The sequence below is a fragment of the Vespa mandarinia genome, chromosome 1 (assembly GCF_050613455.1).
Source record: "Vespa mandarinia isolate Hongniang chromosome 1, ASM5061345v1, whole genome shotgun sequence".
Classification (NCBI taxonomy): domain Eukaryota; kingdom Metazoa; phylum Arthropoda; class Insecta; order Hymenoptera; family Vespidae; genus Vespa; species Vespa mandarinia.
The window spans coordinates 2,358,445-2,381,662 of NC_140810.1; the positions used below are offsets into that span (position 1 = coordinate 2,358,445).

Genomic DNA, 23,218 nt, shown 5'->3' on the forward strand with positions numbered 1-23,218 from the left:
ACAAACTAAATACATACCTTCATTTGTTAAAATTTTTATTGATTTTTATAGTAATTACAAATTATGTCAGTATTAATCAAAAGACTAGAGTTACATGTAAAATTGTAAGGTAGTGGCAACAATAAGCATGTCTTACTAATCGATTACCTCAGTTTGCTTTAATTTTAGTTTTCTACATTATTTGCCTTTGAAAAATGAAGTATAATAATTTAAAAAAATAAAACTGACATCAAACATAAATTTTATATTGTATATGTTCTATATTCCAGAAGTAAGAAAGCAATGTAAAGTTACAAATTTATAGGGTATCTAGAATAAAATGCCCTGATAACAAATAAATAATATTCGAGGGCTTTATTGGAGACAACCTGTTATTTTAAAATACAATTTTACATATCTGAAAGAACTTCTGATATATACAAAATATACATAATATACATAAGTTATAATATTGTATGGAAAAAAAATTATTATTGACCGAAACATAAAAAATTTCTTTTGGTAATCACATTGGAAAATATCTCTGAGTTATCACATATTTCAAATAAAAATAAATAATTTTAATTATCTAATTCTATCTATCTGTCTTAAAATTATTCTCATAATATATTATAGCACGTTGGATCAGTGATTGTTTGTTTTCTGTATCATTTGTTTCTGCGATTATTTCTGTATTTGTACTTTGTGATTGATCAATCTTTTTATCAATCTCTGTCAATATCGATTGTTCAGCTAGTTCATACTTTGTACCTTTTGTTAATTGTACCACGGTATTTCGTAAAGACAGAACTTCACTTTTTAATTGTATACTATTTTGTTGTAATGAGTTAATATCATCTATAAATTGTTGTATCTGTGCAGAACGTGCTTCTTCTTTTTTTGCTTCTTTAGTTACTTGACGATTATATTCTAACATTACACATGCACCAGCGAGACTAAAAATAATAACTTCTCCCATTAAACTAGCTCCTAATTCTATTGCCATAGCTTCATTTAATTTTGCTACTTTTGTTGGTTTTCCAAGATTCATCATATACATTTTACCTTTTACTTCTGCCCAATGATACACTGTATCAAAAAATATTATAATAATTGATTTTAATAAAATTTATCATTTTTATCTTATATTATATGTTACATTGTTAATACTTACATTGAGCAGGTGGAATAATAATGTATCTACGGAATATAGGATGATTTTTAGCTTGATTAACTATTAACTTAGCCAAAGGCTTACTTATTTGTTTAATAAATAATACACCTAATTTAAGAACAGGAAATACGCCTACTACCATTGTTCGTTGTAGATTTTAATAAAGCACATAAATCTTTTCTCTTATATTCTGTAATTATATAAATCAAATAAGTGATATTATTTAAACTATAATATTAAATATTAAATATTAAACATATAATTTTTATTAGTGCATCAATCATCAAAAAATAAAAGCACATCTAATAAAAATTATCATATCAAAAATAATATATTTAATTATCTTTGTAAAGGATTATTACCTCATTTCCAAAATTATTTGGAAGTACAGTAGACAGCTATATTATAGCTTCATAAAGGGTATTATACAAATCGCTATTAATGTTACATAAAAAGGAATGCTATAAAATTAATAATAAATTAATAAATTAATTATTGTATTAATAATCATTTTCAAATATTTCTGTGATTAACACATATACGTTAATAAACTATTACCTAGCCATTTTTAATATTTCATGTCAGACTTTTACTCTAAAACTAAAATAAATGATATCTAGTTTATTCGCGAATCAATCGATTATACTTCACTACGAATATTTTGCCTAAACTTGTGAACTATCCATAACGAATATACGATGTATTTCTGATTCGCCAATGAAAATGCTTCAATTGGACAACTGATACAACTAGATATCATAATAATTGGCGCTATTTTCAAATTGTTTCTAATAATAATTAAAAAAAAAAAGTTATGGATACAGCAACGTGAGCAACAATCAAACTATTAAAATACATCCGTTTATTAAAACTATTCTTACTTACGTCTTTTATTTTTTATAGTGAAATAAAAACAAAAGTTACACAACATATACAAAATAATTTTTATATAATGTTAACATAATAAATATGTAGATTTCTCTTTTACATTTATTTACATTCCTACTTTTATAACAATATTATTATCTTTAGATTTTAAATCCTGAATGTATAGCTACTATGCCACAAGATAAATTTTTATAACTAGTATTTCTGAAACCACTCATATCTATCATGTGCTGTAAACAATTCATAATATTGTAATAAAATTGAATTACCATAATACATTAGAAAATGATTAAAGAAGTTATAATTACTTTAAATTCTTCTTGCTTTGGAAACTTTTTTATACTTTCTGCAAGATATTGATAAGGCTCCCATTTTCCAGTGACTAATGTACCTATCACTGGTATTACTTGAAAAGAGTATCGTTCATAAAGCCTGAAAAATATATATTTTAAAATTCATTTAATTTATTCAAATTAATCTATTATATTTGATAGGTGTTATATTTACCATTGTAAAAAATCATTTTCAAGATGAGTAAATTCTAAACATAGAAATCTACCTCCAGGTTTGAGTACTCTGTATGCTTCTGATAGCACCTATAATTGAAATCAATAAATTTATATTAAGTATTTATTAAAATATATTAATATAAATGAACTTATATTTTTTTAAATAAAATTTCACAATAACAATGATATTACCTTATCAATGTGAGTAACATTTCTTATACCAAATGCTATTGTATATACTGTAAATGATTCATCAGGAAAGCTAAGATTTTCAGCATCTTCTTTCTTCCATTCAATGTTAAAGTTATTTTCTACTGTATATCCTAATTTTTCTGCTCTTATTTTACCAACATCTAACATATGTTCATTTATGTCACTTACTGTTACATAGCTTTCTACATTATTAATATTTTTAGTATTTTTTAAAAAATTTATATATCTAAAGGATATGTCTCCTGTACCACCCGCACAATCTAAGAGACGAGTTCCATGAGTAGGTGCTAATTCTTGAATGAATATATCTTTCCAAAGCCGATGAATACCTAAACTCATTATATCGTTCATCTTGTCATAATTGTTTGCAATATTTTCAAACACTGTATGAACTAGAAAAATAAGAATATAATATAATACATATAACTTTAATTTAAGATTAAAAATATTATATTAATCTATAATAATATTAACCTTCTTTAGCTTTCTCACTTTCTTTGACTTTTTTAAAACCAAAATCTGTCATTCTTTCGCCATCTTCTACATTTACATCATTTGCTTTAGAATAATTGTATTTATGAAAATAGAAATTTTTTAATTGTTTATATAATATTTGATGTATTCTCGTATTAAAATAAAGATACTTTTGAGTCAACATATTTGAATTATACAAGTGCAATACAAAAGATAAAACTTTACAATTCTCAAATTAATAATAATTATATTTGTAAAGTTCTAATAATATCAAAAAATTAATAATAGATACATGTTTAAATGTTTATAAATATTAAGAATTTATTGATGACATAAATCATCATTAATAATTTTTTAAGTTGGTAGAGTCAGTATAATCTGTTAATTTGTAAAAATTACAAATGTATAATCAGAAAGTATAAAAAACAAAACTTGTTTTTGACAACTACAGCGCCGCAATATTTGAGAACTAATTGTAATCCAATGTTCAAATTTAAGTGTTAAAATGTGACGAATATCTTATCGTTAAACTTTTGAAGAATATTAATGAATAATAAATTACTGAATAATTAATTGTATATTAATTTTAAATATTAAAATTTAATCATATTATATATATATATATATATATATATGTATATGTATATATGTATGTATATACATAAAGATAAATAAAAATAATAAGTAGAGTATATCTTATAATGTGTAAGATCTATGAATAACTTATGATTAATTTTTAACTCTAGAGGGCGCTGAAAGTAGTTATTGCCGGTTCATAGATTCATAGTCAAAGATATAAATGTATTTACTATGAGAATAGTATATTGGGATATTTATTGTTTATCAATTTTTTATACTATATTTTTGTAAACAAATTCATTCGTTTTATAAGCGATTACATTCGTTTCGTTTATGATCAATGATTCCTATTCAAATATCGGATGATATTGAATAAACAATAATCGTAGTAAAAGTTTTTCGAATAATTCAGGCAAATGAATAAAAATGATTCCATGAGTAGATATGGACCTCTCATCGGTGCAATTGACGAAGGCACGAGTAGTGCTAGATTTTTGGTATAATATATATTTCTTTTTCTCTTATCTTTAATATATTTATTATATTTATATATTTATATATTTATATATTTATATATATGTTTATATATTTATATATTTATATATTTATTAATTTATATATTTATATAATATATTTATTAATGGGTCGTTTTTTCTTTTTTCTTGAATATATAAAATTTATTATAAATATAACAATAAATCAGTCATTTTAGTATCATTTTAAATTTTTTCTACTTGTAGGTATTTGCTGCGGAGACAGCCGAAGTATTAACTTATCATCAAATTTCAATCACTCATTTTTATCCAAAGGAAGGATGGGTTGAACAAGATCCCATACAAATATTAAATGCAGTTAGAGAATGTCTTCGTCAAACTGTATTTAATTTACAGCAATTGACTATAGATCCAACTGATATAGTTGCTATTGGGGTGGCAAATCAAAGAGAAACAACAGTTGTATGGGATTCTGTTACAGGAAAACCATTGTATAACGCAATCGGTAATAATTTGTTTAATGTGTTTGTTATAATTCAATTAATTTTCTTATGAATAATTTCCAGTATGGATGGATATGAGAACTACTCCTATGGTAGATGACATATTAAAAGGAATAAGGAACCAAAATAAAAATTGTCTGAAGTCTCTATGTGGTTTACCTATCAATCATTATTTTAGTGCTTTAAAAATAAAATGGTTACTGGAAAATGTACCAGAAGTTAAAGAAGCATTAGCCAATGAACAATGTATGTTTGGGACAATAGATACCTGGCTTATTTGGGTTAGTCTATTGTTTTTTCTACAGATGATAATGATGGACCTTAAAGTACAATGATAGCAAACCTCTACCCAACATAATACTATCTCTGATATAAACATAGAATTTAACTGGAGGAGTAAATGGTGGTGTTCACACTACAGATGTTACAAATGCTTCAAGAACTATGCTCATGAATATTAGAACTTTACAATGGGATCCGAAACTACTATCATTTTTTCAAATACCATCAAGTATTCTGCCACAAATTCGAAGTTCGTCAGAAATTTATGGGTATATTCAGGATGATATTCTTCATGGTGTACCAATATCTGGAGTATGTAATATATTTTTATTTAATAACATGTTTTTTTACGTAAAAAAAGTTAGATGCATTTATAAAATTTATTTTATATTTCAGTGTTTAGGAGATCAGCAATCAGCACTTGTAGGTCAATCATGTTTTCAACAAGGACAAGCTAAAAGTACATACGGTACTGGGTGCTTTCTTTTGTACAATACAGGCACTACTGTAAGATGTATTTCTATTATTAATTAAATTACTAAATTACTTTTTTTTTTAATATAAAATTTACTGTAATTAATTAATGTTATATGTTATATATATAATAAAACTAAGTAGGATGTACGCAAATTTTTTTTTTTAATTAATATTTTTTTTTATATTGTTTACATATAACAGGTTGTAGATTCAACTCATGGTTTACTAACCACAGTTGCATATCAATTTGGTCCAAATGCAACACCAGTGTACGCTCTTGAAGGTTCTATAGCATTTGCTGGAGCTGTTATTAAATGGTTAAAAGATAATCTTGGAATGTTATCAAATGCAAAAGAAAGTGAAACTGTAGCAGAAAGCGTTTCTACCGATAGTCACGTCACTTTTGTCCCTGCATTTTCAGGTTTATATGCGCCATATTGGAAAAAAGATGCTAGAAGGTAAATAAAAAGTATTACTCAGTCTTAGAAATGATTAGAAAATATTTCTACATTTATACAAAAATTTATATCAAATGAATAAAAATATTAAATAAAGCACTATAATTTTTAGTGTTATATGTGGAGTCACAGAAAGATCAACAAGTGCTCATATCGTAAAAGCAACTTTGCAATCTATATGTTTTCAAATAAGAGATATTTTAGAAACCATGAAAAACGATGCAGGAGTAACATTGTCCAAGTTATTAGTAGATGGTGCCATGATTAATAATAATTTATTGATGCAAATGCAAGCTGATATTGTTGGGATTCCAGTGAGTAAGTAATTATTATATGTAATTACTATTATATTAAAAATAATTACTTTATATAATAGGAATGTATAATAAAATAAACCTTTTTACAAGAAAGTTAGGCCACTAATGTCTGAAACAACTGCACTTGGAGCTGCAATTGCTGCAGGTAGTGCAGAAGGTATACGTAAATGGAATATAAAATCAGAATTAATTATACCTAGTGACATCTTCTTACCTACTATAACTGAAGATGGTAATTAATACATATATATTTTATTGTAATATTATATATAATGTCATAATTTATAGGTAAATAAAATGTATTCATTTTGTAGAAAGTAATATCTTATATTCACAATGGAAAGAAGGTATTAAAAGAAGTTTAGGATGGAATACAATTACTGATATAGATGGTAAAAAATAAAAGATGTTTATATTATATATATTTCTATTGTATTATAAGTAACAAATAATATAGATATATATATATATACAAATATCAATTTACAGATGATGTTAAATACATGCATAAAGTAACAGCACCTGGTGTATTTATAATTGGTACAATGATTTTACTTGTGCTAGCAAAATATCGATCTTTCATGTAATTTAGAAATAAAATATTATAAACGGAGACTTTTAATTTGTTTGTGTTAAAAGGTGATGCATTTTTGTGAATTTTTAAAATAAATATAGACATAAAAGAGCGCTGAGTATAAGTAATATTGTCAATGATATATGTAAAAGTAGTATTATTGTAGATACTAACTAAAAATGAATAAAAAAAAAAAAAAAAAAAAATTACGATGTTATTTTAACATTCTATCATATGATCAATAATTTCTATTTTTTCAGTATGTAAAAATAACTTTATTATACAAAATACTAGTTTCGATTTTGTCCTTGATTATAACAATCATTCATTAAAGCATTTTGCAATTGAATATTGACATCATATTTAGAAGTATTAGTATTAATATTCTTGGTATTTTTCGCATCTTTGATTTTAAGTAAATCTTTATCGTTCTTAGTTTTCATAAGTTCTATATGATTTTCTTTAGACTTTGTTCGTTTAATTGCCATTGATGAATCATTCTATAAATATATCTTAATTGTTATATATTATTTATATTATTTATATATTAAACATTTTTTTCTAAGAAAAAAAAAGTATTACTTCATTTATAGCAGATGTTTGCATAGCTACACTGGCCATAGTTAACCATATGTCTTTTCTAATGTTATTAATAAGTAAACGATGGCGTTGTGCTACAAGTATACGACTAATGAGGGATTGACAAGCTTCAGATACATCTGGTTCTTTAGGAAATGTAATCTTGTTTTGTACTTGCTAATTTCAAATAAAAACTCATGGAAATATGAAAAATTAAAAGTAATATCTATTAGAGCCGATGTAATCTTTTGATACATAATTAATTTCCTTTTGATCATTGTTAATATATTTGAATACCTTTAAAAGGAGAGTATATTTTGTATCGTCAAAAGGAAGTCGTCCATAAACCATGGCAAAAAGTACTACGCCCATAGACCATATATCTGATAATTGTGGTCGATAAGGTATACCCTTCAATATTTCTGGTGATGCATATGCGTAACTACCGCAAAAAGTTTCGCTAAGAGGTAATGTTCCATTTTTTGGTTTCATATGACCACGTGCAAAACCAAAATCAGATAATTTAATATTCAAATTATTATCCATTAATAAATTCTCACACTTTATATCCCTAAACAAATACATACATATATATATATATAGATATATATATACATACATATATATATGTATAATTTTATATATATATATATATGTATATATATATATATATATGCTTATTGGATGTAAAATATCTACCTATGAACTACACCCTTTTCATGACAATAATCAACGGCATCAAGAAGTTGACGAAACCATCTACGACTGCGACCTTCGTCGATGTAAGTATCGCGTCTTATAATGTCAAGTAAGCTACCATTCTGTGCATACTCCATAATTATATATACCCTTTTTTGTATACAATACATTGTTACAAGGATTTGTTCATTAATAATTATGCAAATTGATATATTCTTAAACGTGTAAAATCAAATTTTTTACTAACCGATGTGTCGTTTCGATAGCTTGTAAAAAGCGAATTAAATTTGGATGTTTTAATCCCTTAACAACCTCAATTTCACGAGGTAAGAATTTTTTTAAATAATCACTTGGTGCTTGGAACTTCGAAATTATTTTTATCGCTACTTGACCATTGTGTCGTTCTGATATTGCAACCTGCGTAAAAATTTATTATATATATATATATATATATATATATAATGTTTAAAAAATTTGTATATATAAATTGAATCACATACTTTGACTGTCGCATAAGAACCCACGCCGATTACGTTTCCAATAGCATAACCATGTGTTTCAAGTACTGTTAATTTTTTATCTGACTTTTCTCCATACTTTTCATCCAAATTTTGTACTTCGTTCGTCGCTTTGGTCTTTACTGGCGGCACTGACGTCATTTTATACTTTAATTCAAATACAATTGTAAGATCATCATAATGTTTGTAATGATTCTGTAATGTAACATTTTTCTTGGGTCTTACAAAAATTAATAAATTTGATGTATAGTAATAAATAGCAAAATATTATATCTTGGCAGACGTCATCTTGTATATTTTAATATCGTTAATTAAATTTTAATTTTTTAACAAACCAATCATAATATTGATGTAAATCCATATTCAAAGTTAAAAACATTTTGCCGCAATTGGCACGAAGCAATAGACATTTTTTTTTCGTTCAGCAATATCATCAAAATATAAAATTAATTTGTGTCACGTTCACTTTAAATTGTTTTACAATAATTATTTAAAAGAAATATTGATATCATTCATAAAATTACAAATTAATTTCATTTTTAATTCAAAGTCAATTTGAATTATTTTTCAAATTTCATTCCCAAATAGCAATAGTATGATGAGTTACAAGAACCTGTTTATTGGTTATGACGTTGCAGTTTTGATCATTGAAAAACTAAATTATAACCAATCAGCATCGATCTAATATTAAACTTATTCTTCTACGGCATTTTAGATTTGTCGATTTTGGCGCTAAAGTTACTTAACCACGCCTACTACGTTGCAGCGCGAATTTACAATTAGTTGATTGGTGACATTTAAATTGGTTACACCAATCACGTGTAAGTGTGTCAGAATGGATACTTATTGAATAGGTAGATTTCTTAAATCGTACCAATCATTTTTCTGATATATCGGAAACGATCTCTTATTGTTGGGTATCCCAGAGACAAAGGTTTTTCGTATGATTACATATGGCGTCTTTCTAGTTCGGAGTATAGTTTAATTTTGACGTTGACCGGCTTGAAAAGAGTGCGACGGTGTAATTTTTTATTAAAATGTCAAATTCCAATGAATTTTCTGATTGGCAAGAATCAGTTCTATTCGAAGATGATGTATATGATCAATTGCGCAAGGAAATCATGTAAGAAATTTGTATAATAGAATCACTTGATACACGCGTGTGCCGAAGTAAACAATGTTTCATAAAATATTTAATATTAATGTGTGAAAGTATTTTTTATATTTAATATAAAATTATATATTTAAAATATATTATTTTTTTTACGAACAGCAACAATAACAGGTATAGTTTATGTATGATACAATTTTTTGATATTCTAGTACTCTTTGTCTTCCATTTTGTATATGGTTTAATATGTATATACAAATATATACACGTAATATATCATTTTTTATATTTTTATAATATGTAAATATATAAATATTATTTACTAATAATATCTCTATATGACATATGATAAAAAAAAAAAAAAAGAAAAGAAAAAAAGAAAAGAAAAATAGAAGAATGAAACATTGGCACAAATAATAGTTTATCTTTTAAGTTTGTATCTTTTAATTGTTATTTTTGTATTAAATTTTTAAAATGTCCATAAATATATAATATATATGTTTGTATGTTTTCTTTTATACAGGGATAACAATCTACCTTTATTAACAAAAGAAATAATGGAAGATATGCCAGAAGAAAAATATAATGTACGCAATTATTCAAATCAAGAAAATCCATTAGAAGAGCAAGATCAAGAACAGTTTTATCCAAGACCTGAAGCCATCCCTACAAAGGAAGAATTTCCTGGACATCTGAATTTTCAACTACTTTTACCAAATCAGAATGCACCAAAACATTGGGTGGTGAGTGTTTTCATTTAATTATTCTTTTTTTTTTTTTTAATTATTTATTTATTTATTATATATAATATAATATATTAAAAATGTTAATAATGTACGTGTTATGTCAACATTATTTTTAGGACTCTTAAAATATTTTGTTTGAATTTATATTGCCAATATAATTAGAAATTATTGATATTTTTTTTTTTTGCCCATTGATTTATTTCATTATTGATTATTTAATAGAAATTTTGTTCTATAATAGCACACAAAAGTTTGATTATTCCAAAAATTTCAATTTCATTCTGATAATATTCTTATAATATTCTCTTTTTTCCTAGTTTTAGTTTAGTACACAATCATCATTTTTTATTGGTTTGCAATAGAATTCATTCTACAGTTTATCAAAAGAAATAAATTTGAGTACTTGTGCTCTTGCGCCATTGCAGATCTAATATATTTGCCATTATAAAATTTGACTGAAAATTTTATGTTTCCTTTTAATCCAATTTTTTGCCGTTTGAATATTCTCATTTTTTTTTTTTATTAATATAATATATTCCTCATTGCAGATTAATTCTGCCTCTTCCCGGTGTTGAATAATGATGATTTTTTTTTCAAGTCTTTATTGCAGCTTACATAATGCTCAAATGGAATAGTCTGACTATTGCACAGACAGTATCTTCGATATACAATTACAAAACTTACAAAGCACTGAGAAGAAGACAAAAGTAAGATATTTTGTTTGGAAGCTATAGAATTATAGAGCATATGTGTCTGTTTTAAGCTTTTGTGGGCATAAGATATTGTTTATGTAAAAGATGTGTATAGCAAAGATAGGATAAACAAATGCAATTATTATAATTTAAAGGCAGTATAATTTCTAGAATGTAAAAAATACATAACACATCTGAATATGATAATTGCGTCAAATATTTTAAAATCTGTACTTATACATGGTTTTTTTCCTTTTTTTCTTTTTTTGTACAGTACTCTCAAAATCTTCAAAAAGTATTTATCAATATGGAACAAACACTGCCTTTACGATTCAAATGGGATCCACCTTTGGATGGCTTATATTTGCGCACATCCATGGTATTTAGTTTGGATCAATACAGAAATGATCCAGTACAAAGATGCCATAATCATATGGCACAATCAAATCGTAGCAATCAAGACATAGATCCCAGGATAATTAAGCACGTTGTTCGTTGTACAGATCCATTAAGTATGTACGAAGAAAATAACGAACATTTATCTATAGTTACACCGTTGCGTACGCCACAAGTCGGTTCGCAATATGTACAAATGTATTTTAAATTCTTTTGTAAAAATAGTTGTACGTCAGGCATGAATCGTAGACCTACAGAGCTTGTATTTACGTTAGAAGATCATATGTACAAGGTTATTGGGCGCCGTCGATTATTGGTTAGAGTCTGTAGTTGTCCAAAGAGAGATAAAGAAAAAGAGGAAGCTGAAGTTATGAATACTTTACCTAATTCAAAAAAAAGAAAACTTTCAGCTTCTCAAAATAAAAAAGTTATGTTACCGTCATACGATACGCATGTTTATAATGTTCAATTAAATATTGTTGGCAAAGAAAATTATTTAGCGGTTATGAAATATGCGTATGATGTTATGGCCGGTCAAGCATCGCGAACAGGACAATTCGAATTTTTTAAACCTTACATGGATGACATATTACATAAAATGCCTTAACTTTTTAATTAGAATATACATTTGTTATTATTAATTGAACATTCCACAGATTTTAACGAAAAAGGAAAAAAAAAGAAAAAAAAAAAAAAGAAAAAAGAAAATAGTAAAAAAAAGAAAGAAAAGAAAAAGGAAAAAAAAAGAACCATGAATAAATTGTTATAATTTTAATCATTGTTACGATCATAAGATATTCTAAACGTCTTGTAATAAAATTTTTATGTAAGAATTTCTAAGTAACAACATTTAATATTCCATTTAGATAAAAATCTATATATACTTAATCAATACACCTAATGTCTTTCATTTTTTTTAATCTAAAATATTTGTTAAAATGATAGATATAAATATTGATACGATATTTTTAACGTTTTTCCTCCTCTCTTCATACTTTTATATACATGAAAATATGCATGTAAACGAAACTTATTATTAATCAATAATAAAATATTGTTACCTTTTTTAAATTTATTCCCATTCATTTTTATATCATCTTTCCGATTTGTTTATTGTTTCAAAATCACTAATATGGATGTCGATCGTATGTATTCCAAGGATTTTTGGTAATAGCGCAACATTTTCAGATGAAAGTATCATAGGATGTTCAAGGTTCGCTATAAATCTACGACATCTTATTTCCGTTCCATTATTTCCCCATCCATATAAAATCCATTCGAAACCTTTATTTTTTCCCAACACACTCGTCATCCATAATGAATCGTTATCTATCTACACATTTTTATTATATATATATATATATATATATATATATATATATATATATATATATATATAATAAATATATACATATTTATAATACAAATAACATAAAGAAATACTCTATCATCAAAATTTATAATAACGTACCTGAAATAAATAAATATCGTCTGCATAATGTAATAAATAAATGGTGTCTGTTTCAAAAGGAAGTGGAATAGGTAGTTTAATTCTTCCACCATTATAATGTATTAACGAACCATTGTGATTTATGTGTAAATGTTCGAATAATGTGTTCAACGTTAGAATTTTTTCACATTTATTCTTTTTAAAAAATGGACAACTTAAATACATATTATAAATTGAATCAGTCGATCCATTCCAAGTTGATTCATTCAATGGTACGTTTAGTGTCATCGATCGAGTTATATTAATAGATTCTAGATTAGATTTATAATGATTGATATCCATTTGACGATTTAATTTTTCTATTGAAAGTTCACCGGTACTTGCTGATTTTGGTCGATCGTTTAAATTCAGTTTCTCTAAATTAATATCACAATAGGCTTTCTTAGATCTAAATATTGATATTCCTTCACAATGTTCTTTTGAAACTGTTGTTAGATTTTCTGTAGAAGCAGCCTTTTCTAAACCACCAAGAAACAATTTATTTAATAACGATCGTCGTGACTTTGGAAGGACATTGATATTCTTCGGATTTGTTTTCGTTAAGTTCGGCTTGTAACGATTACCGAATAAACGTTCTATTAAATTCCTGTTTGTCGTTTTATTATCGTTTTCAATTTCATGATTCGTACGAAAAATATCACGAATTACTTTTTGAATTTTCTCGGCAATGAGACAACGACCTTGACCAAGTCGTACTCTACAAACAGGACATCTTGATGCTTTTGGTCTACAATCGACACAAAGTATATGACCGTGTACGCATTGTGAAACTGGTGGTATTGCGTTCTCTAAACAAACTGGACATTCTAAACACCGTATCTAAAATATATAAAAATAAATAATAGAAAAAATTCAAATACAAAATATAAATTGGCAATGAAGATTTTTTTTAAACCCGATGATAATGAAAGTGGTCTAAGTTGTATATTTACTTTTTTTTTGAGGTATTTTGATCTTCGGCTTTTGATTTATTTAAATATGATTTTTTTGTAATGAAAAAATAAAAAAGTAAACATATTTATTCCTAAGAAAACTAAATCTTTAAGGTAATTTAAAAATATTAAGAATAGCGTGTGAAAAACAATGCCTATGTGAAATTTCTTACTTAGACCATTTTTTACAATCACTGATTTATTTGTATGGATCTATTGTATATGAACATATACATATATTAATAAATTAATTAATAACATCGAATATATATGATTAATATCAATTAAACGATAAATATAAAATATAAAATATAAAATATAAAATATAAAATATAAAATATAAAATGATAAAATTATAAAACCAACCGTTCCTGATAACGCGTTAGCAAGTTTCGTAGCTACTTCCGGAAGTGGTCCTCTCAAAGCTATACCAGTTTCTTCGTCTTCTAAAGAATTCGATTCGTATCTCCAAATACGAAGGTTCACGTTTTTTCTATTTTCTCTATTATTTATCAAAGCTCCAACATCCTTCATTTTTAAACCCAATACATTTGTACCGTCGACGTCGAGTAAACAATCGCCTGGTCTATGAAAAGATACGGTATATTATTTTGTTAAAAGTTAATTAAGGATAAGCAGGTCATAGATCGCTTATCGATCATTTCATTCTATAATAATATAATTACGGATAATGATACATACGATCAGATTTTTATAATTTATTACGATGATCAATTAAATCATATAGATCCTATATAGAAATCATTTGATGTACATATTAGATTGTGTGAAAAAAAAAAACCTTTTCTATTAAAGTAATATTATTTTTATTAATTTGTATTAAATAAAAATAGTATGCTTGAGTGATTGTGAACCTTTTTAAAAATATACCTTAATCCTGCTCGATCGGCAATACTTTCATGTTCGACGGATCCTACCCAAGGATACGGATCCCATTTCGATTTAGTCAAATGAAATCCACATGAAGATTTATCGTTCCTCGTAGATAATTCGCTTGTATCGTCAAATTGTAAGATGATTTTATTGGTCGATGTAGCGGACGTCTTAACAATTTTCACACCAGCTGCTTCAGCGAGTAATTCCGTATCGTACGTATGAGACATTTTTAATTTTTACAATTTTCACGCATGGCTTCCCAAATTTTACTTTACCATGGCAGGATATATCATCATTTTACTTATGAAAAGTTAATTATAATGATTGCTTCTTTATCTTTTTCTTATAATCAATTCGATTTCGTGGGAAAAAGATTTTAGTTTCTTTGCAATCAATATTATCGATGTTTCTTTTATACTATGTTGGAGATTACTATAATAAAGTTCCGAGTGAGATGAGAGTTTTACTCTCGCTGGTTTACCTTCACCTAATTCCTTGTCCTTGACATTGATTCTAACATTCTACGATTGCATTCGATGATCCATATGGATATTTTTCTACTCAAATATTCGTATGATCATGGGATCTATTTTTGTCGTCTTTTTTTCTTTTTTTTTTTTTTTTAATCCTTTTTCATTCTATAACGATATGTTCCTTCTTTTATCATGAAGATCGTTTAAATTTGATCGAATGCGTTCCATACACATTACGCTGGATCATTTATTCTTTTTTTAAATCATAATATTAATTCTAAGTTATTTAAAATTCGGTTATGTTTTCATAAATGTGCCTGTATAACCAGCTGTTTATTTATATATTCAGAAGGTAACATTTTTTTTTTTTTTAGTTTTTTTTATCTCTTTATAATACGTCATAATGTATATACTTGTGGTGTTAGATCAAGTATTTAAATCTATTTTATATTGCTTCGATATTTGGACAGAGCACAAAGAATGTAAAGGTATTATTATTAAATTCATAAAAAGAAAGAAATAAATTTAGAAACGTTTTTTTTTTTTTAACAATGTAAACGATATTTAACGTGAAAAGGATGACTTTTAACGTGAAGCCGCATCGACTTTTATTTGTTCGGAAGAACTTGTTCCTTTGATTACACTATCGATAAGTAGATAAACTTATTAAATGAAATAGTATAAAATGGAAATATAAATGGAAACAAAATGAAATGTAATTAGATATGCTTGAATACTCTCATGTAACAAAAGAAATATTGAATAAATTTGTGTATCAAGTTTCTAAAGATGCTCTCATAGAATATTCTTTCATTGGTATAATATATTAAGGCATTGATTTAACGTATGTAACGTTGTATGAGCCATAGCTTTAAGAACTAATAAATCTGGATCTAAGTTCATATTCGAATTTTCAATTGATTGTGCAAGTGCAACATTATGTTTTTCCACTTTTCTTAATTGCTCCTGGCAATTAGCAAAGGCATCGAGGACTTCTAATTTGGCAACAGGATTTCTACTGGTATTCGTGGAATGTTCTCTAGGTGGTAATGGAGGATGACTACTAGCTATTGCTCTTGTATACATTTCTGTAACTGCTCGCAATTTGTCCACCCATTCCTGTCGAGCTCGAGCATCGGTAGCTCTTAATTTGATCATATCTCCTACATTAGTTGTAGAACAATCAAATTGATTAAAATTATATTTGACAATATTGACATTCTTCAAAGAGACAATTTCAATTAATGATTTACCTGTTGCAGAATTAACAGTAAAAGTATTAGAGTCTTCATCGCTAGGTGCTATAACTGCTCCGGCTAAATATATGGAACAACGTGGTCGTTGATTTTTTTCGGATTCACTAAGAAAATAATGTAATTCACCGGTTTCAGGACTAAGGATAAACCAACGATATTGCCATCCTTTCATCGCGTTTGTGTATTTATGTAATAAACCCTCGTAAGGGTACCTTATTTGAACATTCATCGTATTTGTCCTGTATCGGAAGCCTTTTTTTTTCCTATTTTAATGAAACAATACACAATTAAGATCTAGTGTCATCTGAAATAACACATTAAGAAAGGTTAGGATTACTAAATTGTAACTGTACTTTGTACCAGATAAGGATAAAATAGTCAACTAGAGACCTCTAGTGTTTTGTTTCAATACTATTTTTATCTAACTAAAACATCAAGATTTTTAATGATCTTCGATAGACATAATGATAACGTATTTATCGTTAGATCGTCTACATATATTGTATATATTATTAATTATGTTTTTATGTATGTAATTTGAAATATATATTAATAATAAAAAATTTTATTTTTTATAGATACATATGTATGTATATATATATATATATATATCACAAATTTTTTGTTTAAAATTACTTTTCAAAAATATATATTTCTTTAAATGAAAGTACGAATAAGAATGATTCAAATGAAAAGAAATTGAAATTTGAATGATTTTTTTTTTTTAAATGAAGTTTAAAGAAAAGCTAATTTTTCGCCTATCAAAGACGATTTAGTTCCTTAAATATATTTGACAAATAAAATTAAAAGATAACTATAAACATTTTTTATATTGCACTATCTTGACTGGAAGATATTTTATCAGCAAGATGGAATTATTCTTCTTGCTTTTTTTTTTCTTTTCTTTTTTTTTTTTTTCTTGGATAACCAAATCAAAAATATTTTAATTAAGGAATCAAAATGTTGTCACATATATTAAAATGTAATCATTATATGTGTAAATAATAATATAAACGTAAAATAATGATATATTTTTAAGAGAGAGGTATTAGGTTTTCCTTAATTAATTTATCACGAACATCTGGAAGTTCAATCCTATAATTTCCTTCGCTATCAAAATCAATGATTTTAGCTAGACAAATTTCATTGGGATTAATTAATTCCGATATTCTTTTTAACACTTCAGTAGAATAAGATCCATTTTCTTCTTTTGGAGCCAAATCTGTATAAATAAATAAATAAATAAAAAAAAAAAAAAAAAAATAAAATAAAAAAAAATGATATTGAAACGTGAACATTTTTTCTAATTAAAAGTATACTCGTATCGAATACATTTTCACGTATATATGTAATACTTACTAACAATGGTGCACATGCTAGCAAGAGCAGATGGTATTAAAAAATCTTGTATCATTGGTCTAATATCTTTGTGTGGAACTTCCTCGCAGTTTCCATAATCGATATAAAATACAATAGATTTACCTGTCGGTCCCGTTGGAGATAAACATACTGCGCGATACCAATTATCATTGTACAAACCTAAACATAACTCATTCTTTCGAGGAATATAATAATCCGTTTTTTCACAGTATTTATTTATCTGCAACGTGATATCAATAAATACACAATATTATCAAAAATATAATTAGAAATAAATATAATTAAAGATTTACCAATGAGGGCAAAATTTCGTGAACATGTGTTATCACTTCAATATCCAAAGGGCACATGAAATAGTCAATGCCTTCTTTAATAGTCGATAAGACCAAAACATTAACGGTTTGACCAACATCTCCCAAAGGAACTATATTTATATCGTTTATCAGATAAACTCTATTATCTACAACATAGAATATTTTTATATGATTTTTCTAAAAGTATGCGTTTAATAATATAGAAGAGAGATTGATTACCTTCATGATTTTCTTTTTCCCAACTTGGTACAAGCAATTTTTTTATTTTATCATTAATACTTTCTCCATTTGCCATAGTTAAATATACACCATCTTTATAGGATTTACCATCAAAATTACATTTTAAAGGTACTTCTCTACCTATTAAATCAAGAAGATAATCCGTCACTTCTTTGGTCATAACAATATCAGTTGGTACATCTTTTAAATAAATTTTTGCGGCACATGATTGATGCTATGCGAAAACAAAAAAAATATTTATTAGTTATTATAACAATTGCATATATAAAGAAAAATTATGTCTTTACCATTTTCAAATCATCAGGTAATATTCGTGATTTCTTCCATAATATTTTTTCAGTATTTCCAAAGTCTATATAAGAAATATTTACTTCTTCCCCCTGTATTTTTGTAACAATTGCACGATAAAAATTATAATCAATGTATTGTGCCATTATCATCTCCCCTAATACCGGAGGCTCTTTGAGATGTTCAGCTTGAGGAAACAAATGTTAAAATTATAAAAATGTAAACTGTATAACAAGAAAAAAAAAAAAAAATCTATTTTAAAAATTTTAATATTTTAAAAATATACCAGATTGAGCACATTTTGCAAGCCTTTGCATGAGTTTATTAAATTTCTCTGAATCTTCTGTTTCCAGAGAGCGAACATACATTAAATAATGACTGTGATAAAAAGTAATGCAAACCTACAAGATAATAATTATTCTAACATATTGTCTATAATATAATGATTTTCTTTTTATGAAATTACAAACCTCAGATCCATTTTTCAATTCAGATAACTGAATGCCACTTTGTTCAGGTTTTGGCTCCCATCGTCTTAAAATACCTGTTGCTTTATTTTTGTCGTCTATTTGAATTTCAATGCTAACTTCATCTTTACAATTTATTACTTTAAATTCATAATGATTATTTGTCTATAATTCATATAATAAATATAAAAATTAATCAGTAAAATATTTTAATATAATCAATAATATGATTTATGAGAATATATCATTACATTATATATATAGAATATATACTTACTGATAATTTAAAATTATCTGTAGTTATTTCACAGACAACACCAAATATGCATATATTAAGAAATTCGGCAGGATACGGTACAATTTTCTTAACAGGTATTACTTTTGTCTTATCCAATATTGCAAATTGTTTTATTGGATGGAGAGTTACTGCATAACCTCTATACCATTCACCATTCTCTTCTTGACCACATATTAACTCTCCAATATTTGGTCTGTAAAGTTATAAAATAAAGAAGCATGCTGATAAGTATATGTATAAAGTATAAACAGTTTTTATCAGCAATATTTTCAGTTAGAAAACTAACTTGTATTCATGATTTAATTTTACAGAAGCACATTTTTCAGGTAATTCTGTTACAATTCGTTTGAAATCACAATTCAAATCGCTTGGTCGAAGGGTAATCCCATATGTTTTGTTTTGGAGTACTACATTAACTTTCAAAAATCCAGATAAATTTACTGATAAAAGGTCAATCACGTTTGGTAAGGTATGTGGTACTGTTTTATTTTTATTTTTTTTATCCTCGTTTTTATTCTTGTTTTTGTTGGTATTTGGAGAAAGACATTTATTTCTTTTATCCTCGTTTTTATTTCCTTCTTCGTCTGAAGAAAGATTGGAAGTAATCTTAGAAGTACTATCCTTAGTTACTTTTGTATAACTTTTAATATTTGATTGTGACTCGAACTTGAAAGATCCATTTGGATTGTTACTATTTTCATTTTCATTTTTTACATCTACAATAATCACACTTTCTTCATAAGCAATAACCTTTACATATATTACGTGATTTATTTTTAAATTTTCATATTTTTTTTTTGTATTTTTATTTAAACGAATTTTTCTTGTAAATGGTATCATGGTCTTTAAATCGTTGATTTCACGAAAATCATTTATTTCAACGGTTTCAGTAATGCCATGATCAATGTAAAAAATCTTAGTGGGATTGAGAGATATTATCTTTATTCTATACCACACATTTTCAAATTTGTAACCGTATATATTACCAATAATCGGATCTATTTTAGGCATCTCCTTAACTATATTTTGTAAATCAAGCATCATTCCTTGAAAGATCATATCTTGGTCCACTTTGTGTACCCAAAATTCTCTTCTTCCTGAAAATCCTATGATTTTAACTTGTGTGAATCTTGCTTTTGATAAAAATGTGTCTTTTTGAAATACTATATCTTTCTCAATTTTCATAACATCAAAATTATTTTTGTTTGTACATTTATTTGCAACTTCTTTTTCAGTTGTATCCAATTTATATTCTTTATGTTCTATCTGATCATTTTTATTTATATTCTTAACTTGAAAATTATTCTCAACATTTTGTTTCTCGGAAGATTCAGTATTATTAAGTTCTATACATTTGTTATTTCCGATTTCTACATTTTTATTCAACAAAACTTCTATTGATTGTTTTGGACGACGTAATGTTTTATGAGCTTGTGCCAAGTTCGTCACGCTAATTTGTTCCTCGCTGCTTGACGTTGATAAAGATTTTACATCCTCTATCAGTGTACTGTAAAAAAAAAAGGAACTTTGATAAGATTGATAAGATTGATATGATTGAAGTGAAAAAAAAAAAATATATATATATTTTCTTAATAACTTAGATAACTGAAATAAAACAAAATATTTTTATATTTATTTATATTTTATACTAACGGTATTTGTTGACATTCAATTTTATGACGTGGCCAATCTGTTATTTGACATTCTTTGCTACAATAGAAGGCATAACATTTACCACATCTCACGGGCGTTATTCTGTTACAACATACACATGTTCCTAACTTTTGTTTCAAAGCATCTTGTCCATGTTCATACAAACCCTATAATAAATGAAAAAACATATTATCATTAAATAAAATTGTGATATTATATTAAATGATAATAGAAAATAATTATTATTACATTAACACGTTTATCATAATTTTTTTTAATCAATATTTCAGTGTCAGGTATTTCATATGCGGTATAACCACGTCCATAGGAAACATGTCTTTTTCCATCGTTTGTTACTGTTATTTTGCCTCTATAATAAAATATTTTAAATAATCTTATATTCAATAGATATCTAAATATATAATATTAGACAAATTTAATCATTTAGCATTAATCAGAGGAAACATAAACCAACCTTGCCCATAATGTATTTTTATAATCAGTCTCTGCATTCTCATATGGATCATATATATAATGATCAGTAGGTATTGGATATAACAAACCATCATTTGCATGATACATATCAGTAGATATTTTAGGTAGAAAGTTACGTTTATAAAGTGCATTATTGTGGTTTCCTTTTTCTACAATATCTATGCTATATATAAATACAATTATATATATATATATATATATATATATATATATATATATATATTCATATATTATATTTATGATACCTATAATATATAAAAAATATCACTATTATAGAAACTTACTATGCTTTCTCATTATATTGATAATCTTGCGTTATATCTTCATAAATTTCTGGAGATTCTTTAATATATATTTTCTCCTGGTTTATTTCTTCCATTGCCATTTTTTTACCAAATGATATTTGTAGACGTAATGGCGGTTTATCATGAAGATTTCTAATAGCACATTCAGCTTCACGATATGTTCCATACGTAACAAAAGCCCATGTTGTATTTGGAAGATAGAAAAGTCCATTTACTGTTCCATAATGCTTAAAAATTTGCAAAACGCCACCCTTAAAAATAATATTTATAAGTATAAATATAAATATATACATATATATATACATATATATATTTATATATAAAGTAAAACATTCTTAGTATAAAAAAATATTAATATTAAAAAGATATAGTAAAATAAAAAACCTTGTTTAGTTCCACAGGTATATTAGCCACATAGAGCCTATACTCTTTTGCTTTGCTGTAAAATTCACAATGTTAAATAAAATAATTCTTAATATATAATAATATTATGTTATAATATTTCTTACGTGGAAGTTTCTGTTTTTTCATTTGATTGAAAATAAGCCATACTTTTCACTCTGTAATGCAATCACAGATTATACAGATTATAGTTTCTTTAAAAAAGAAAATTTAATTCTTTATTAAGTAAAATTATAAAATATATTTCAGGCGAAGCACGTGCTTAAATATTACAAATTCTTATAAGTTTCACACTAGTAAAAACTAGACAAAAGAATTCATAGAAATAATGTGTACTGAGCGCGAAGAACAATGCTGGCCGGTAACTTCAAATAAAATGGGTAAGTCTAGGGTACTTTCGATAATCGAAATATTACTTGATAATACGATACTTATGACAATCGATATGTCCATATCGATTATAACTACTTTTATCGCGCGAATATATGTAAACTGCCTGACAAGTCACTTGCTAACCAATAATGATGTAAATATTTTATTGACTAATTGTAAAAAAAGAAAATATATTTTATTATAAGCTATAAATAATTAATAGTTAATGCAATATATGTATATATATATGTATAAAGTTATTAATAATGATCTA

General features: G+C 25.9%; 8 protein-coding genes across 13 annotated transcripts; 2 read left to right on the forward strand and 6 right to left on the reverse strand.

Moving 5' to 3' along the window:
• Positions 1-2: 2 nt before the first annotated feature.
• On the reverse strand, positions 3-1,830 carry LOC118446028 (optic atrophy 3 protein homolog). Its single transcript, XM_035876178.2, has 4 exons — positions 1,712-1,830; positions 1,516-1,614; positions 1,154-1,343; positions 3-1,068 (listed from the first exon to the last, which is right to left on the reverse strand). The coding sequence occupies exons 3-4, from the start codon at positions 1,293-1,295 to the stop codon at positions 575-577; spliced, it is 636 nt and encodes a 211-aa protein (XP_035732071.1). The 5' UTR covers positions 1,296-1,343; positions 1,516-1,614; positions 1,712-1,830; the 3' UTR covers positions 3-574.
• A 227-nt stretch (positions 1,831-2,057) lies between these two features.
• On the reverse strand, positions 2,058-3,663 carry Coq5 (ubiquinone biosynthesis protein COQ3, mitochondrial). The gene is made up of 5 exons (XM_035876177.2): positions 3,238-3,663; positions 2,743-3,155; positions 2,549-2,637; positions 2,350-2,473; positions 2,058-2,271 (listed from the first exon to the last, which is right to left on the reverse strand). The coding sequence occupies exons 1-5, from the start codon at positions 3,419-3,421 to the stop codon at positions 2,182-2,184; spliced, it is 900 nt and encodes a 299-aa protein (XP_035732070.1). The 5' UTR covers positions 3,422-3,663; the 3' UTR covers positions 2,058-2,181.
• A 329-nt stretch (positions 3,664-3,992) lies between these two features.
• On the forward strand, positions 3,993-7,053 carry LOC118446051 (glycerol kinase 3). Of its 2 annotated transcripts, XM_035876211.2 has the most exons (10): positions 3,993-4,313; positions 4,557-4,815; positions 4,877-5,094; positions 5,195-5,407; positions 5,492-5,602; positions 5,774-6,030; positions 6,143-6,348; positions 6,442-6,579; positions 6,662-6,739; positions 6,837-7,053. In XM_035876211.2, exons 1-10 carry the CDS (start codon positions 4,233-4,235, stop codon positions 6,932-6,934), a joined length of 1,659 nt encoding a protein of 552 aa, XP_035732104.1. In that variant the 5' UTR covers positions 3,993-4,232; the 3' UTR covers positions 6,935-7,053. The 2 variants fall into 2 exon arrangements, with proteins under 2 accessions (XP_035732104.1, XP_035732105.1); XM_035876212.2 differs by lacking the exons at positions 6,662-6,739; positions 6,837-7,053 and having other exon boundaries at positions 6,438-6,577.
• A 136-nt stretch (positions 7,054-7,189) lies between these two features.
• On the reverse strand, positions 7,190-9,531 carry LOC118446044 (testis-specific serine/threonine-protein kinase 3). Of its 2 annotated transcripts, XM_035876206.2 has the most exons (7): positions 9,053-9,531; positions 8,700-8,912; positions 8,447-8,616; positions 8,200-8,349; positions 7,798-8,071; positions 7,504-7,677; positions 7,190-7,421 (listed from the first exon to the last, which is right to left on the reverse strand). In XM_035876206.2, exons 2-7 carry the CDS (start codon positions 8,856-8,858, stop codon positions 7,212-7,214), a joined length of 1,137 nt encoding a protein of 378 aa, XP_035732099.1. In that variant the 5' UTR covers positions 8,859-8,912; positions 9,053-9,531; the 3' UTR covers positions 7,190-7,211. The 2 variants fall into 2 exon arrangements, with proteins under 2 accessions (XP_035732099.1, XP_085519058.1); XM_085662932.1 differs by lacking the exon at positions 7,504-7,677 and having other exon boundaries at positions 8,700-9,530.
• p53 (transcription factor p53) lies at positions 8,200-12,725 on the forward strand. Of its 2 annotated transcripts, none has more exons than XM_085662937.1 (3): positions 8,200-8,282; positions 10,352-10,571; positions 11,541-12,725. In XM_085662937.1, coding segments are annotated over exons 1-3 (951 nt in total). In that variant the 5' UTR covers positions 8,200-8,280; the 3' UTR covers positions 12,270-12,725. The 2 variants fall into 2 exon arrangements, with proteins under 2 accessions (XP_085519063.1, XP_035732100.1); XM_035876207.2 differs by lacking the exon at positions 8,200-8,282 and adding an exon at positions 9,649-9,840 and having other exon boundaries at positions 11,541-12,360.
• On the reverse strand, positions 11,406-15,435 carry LOC118446039 (uncharacterized). Of its 2 annotated transcripts, XM_085662922.1 has the most exons (6): positions 14,996-15,081; positions 14,807-14,855; positions 14,471-14,690; positions 13,134-13,991; positions 12,724-12,995; positions 11,406-12,045 (listed from the first exon to the last, which is right to left on the reverse strand). In XM_085662922.1, exons 3-5 carry the CDS (start codon positions 14,636-14,638, stop codon positions 12,756-12,758), a joined length of 1,266 nt encoding a protein of 421 aa, XP_085519048.1. In that variant the 5' UTR covers positions 14,639-14,690; positions 14,807-14,855; positions 14,996-15,081; the 3' UTR covers positions 11,406-12,045; positions 12,724-12,755. The 2 variants fall into 2 exon arrangements, with proteins under 2 accessions (XP_085519048.1, XP_035732091.1); XM_035876198.2 differs by lacking the exon at positions 14,807-14,855 and having other exon boundaries at positions 14,996-15,435.
• Positions 15,436-15,590: 155 nt separating this feature from the next.
• Positions 15,591-16,959, reverse strand: LOC118446047 (oxysterol-binding protein-related protein 11). Its single transcript, XM_035876209.2, has 2 exons — positions 16,728-16,959; positions 15,591-16,637 (listed from the first exon to the last, which is right to left on the reverse strand). Exons 1-2 carry the CDS (start codon positions 16,957-16,959, stop codon positions 16,285-16,287), a joined length of 585 nt encoding a protein of 194 aa, XP_035732102.1. The 3' UTR covers positions 15,591-16,284.
• vret (vreteno) lies at positions 16,851-23,191 on the reverse strand. 2 transcript variants are annotated; one of them, XM_085662907.1, is made up of 16 exons: positions 22,680-23,191; positions 22,555-22,609; positions 22,150-22,421; positions 21,846-22,028; positions 21,620-21,740; positions 21,371-21,537; positions 20,004-21,224; positions 19,697-19,910; positions 19,423-19,584; positions 19,239-19,353; positions 18,952-19,139; positions 18,644-18,878; positions 18,404-18,570; positions 18,090-18,330; positions 17,810-17,952; positions 16,851-16,993 (listed from the first exon to the last, which is right to left on the reverse strand). In XM_085662907.1, exons 1-16 carry the CDS (start codon positions 22,718-22,720, stop codon positions 16,916-16,918), a joined length of 3,603 nt encoding a protein of 1,200 aa, XP_085519033.1. In that variant the 5' UTR covers positions 22,721-23,191; the 3' UTR covers positions 16,851-16,915. The 2 variants fall into 2 exon arrangements, with proteins under 2 accessions (XP_085519033.1, XP_035732083.1); XM_035876190.2 differs by lacking the exon at positions 17,810-17,952 and having other exon boundaries at positions 16,852-16,993; positions 22,680-23,190.
• Between the last annotated feature and the right edge of the window lie 27 nt (positions 23,192-23,218).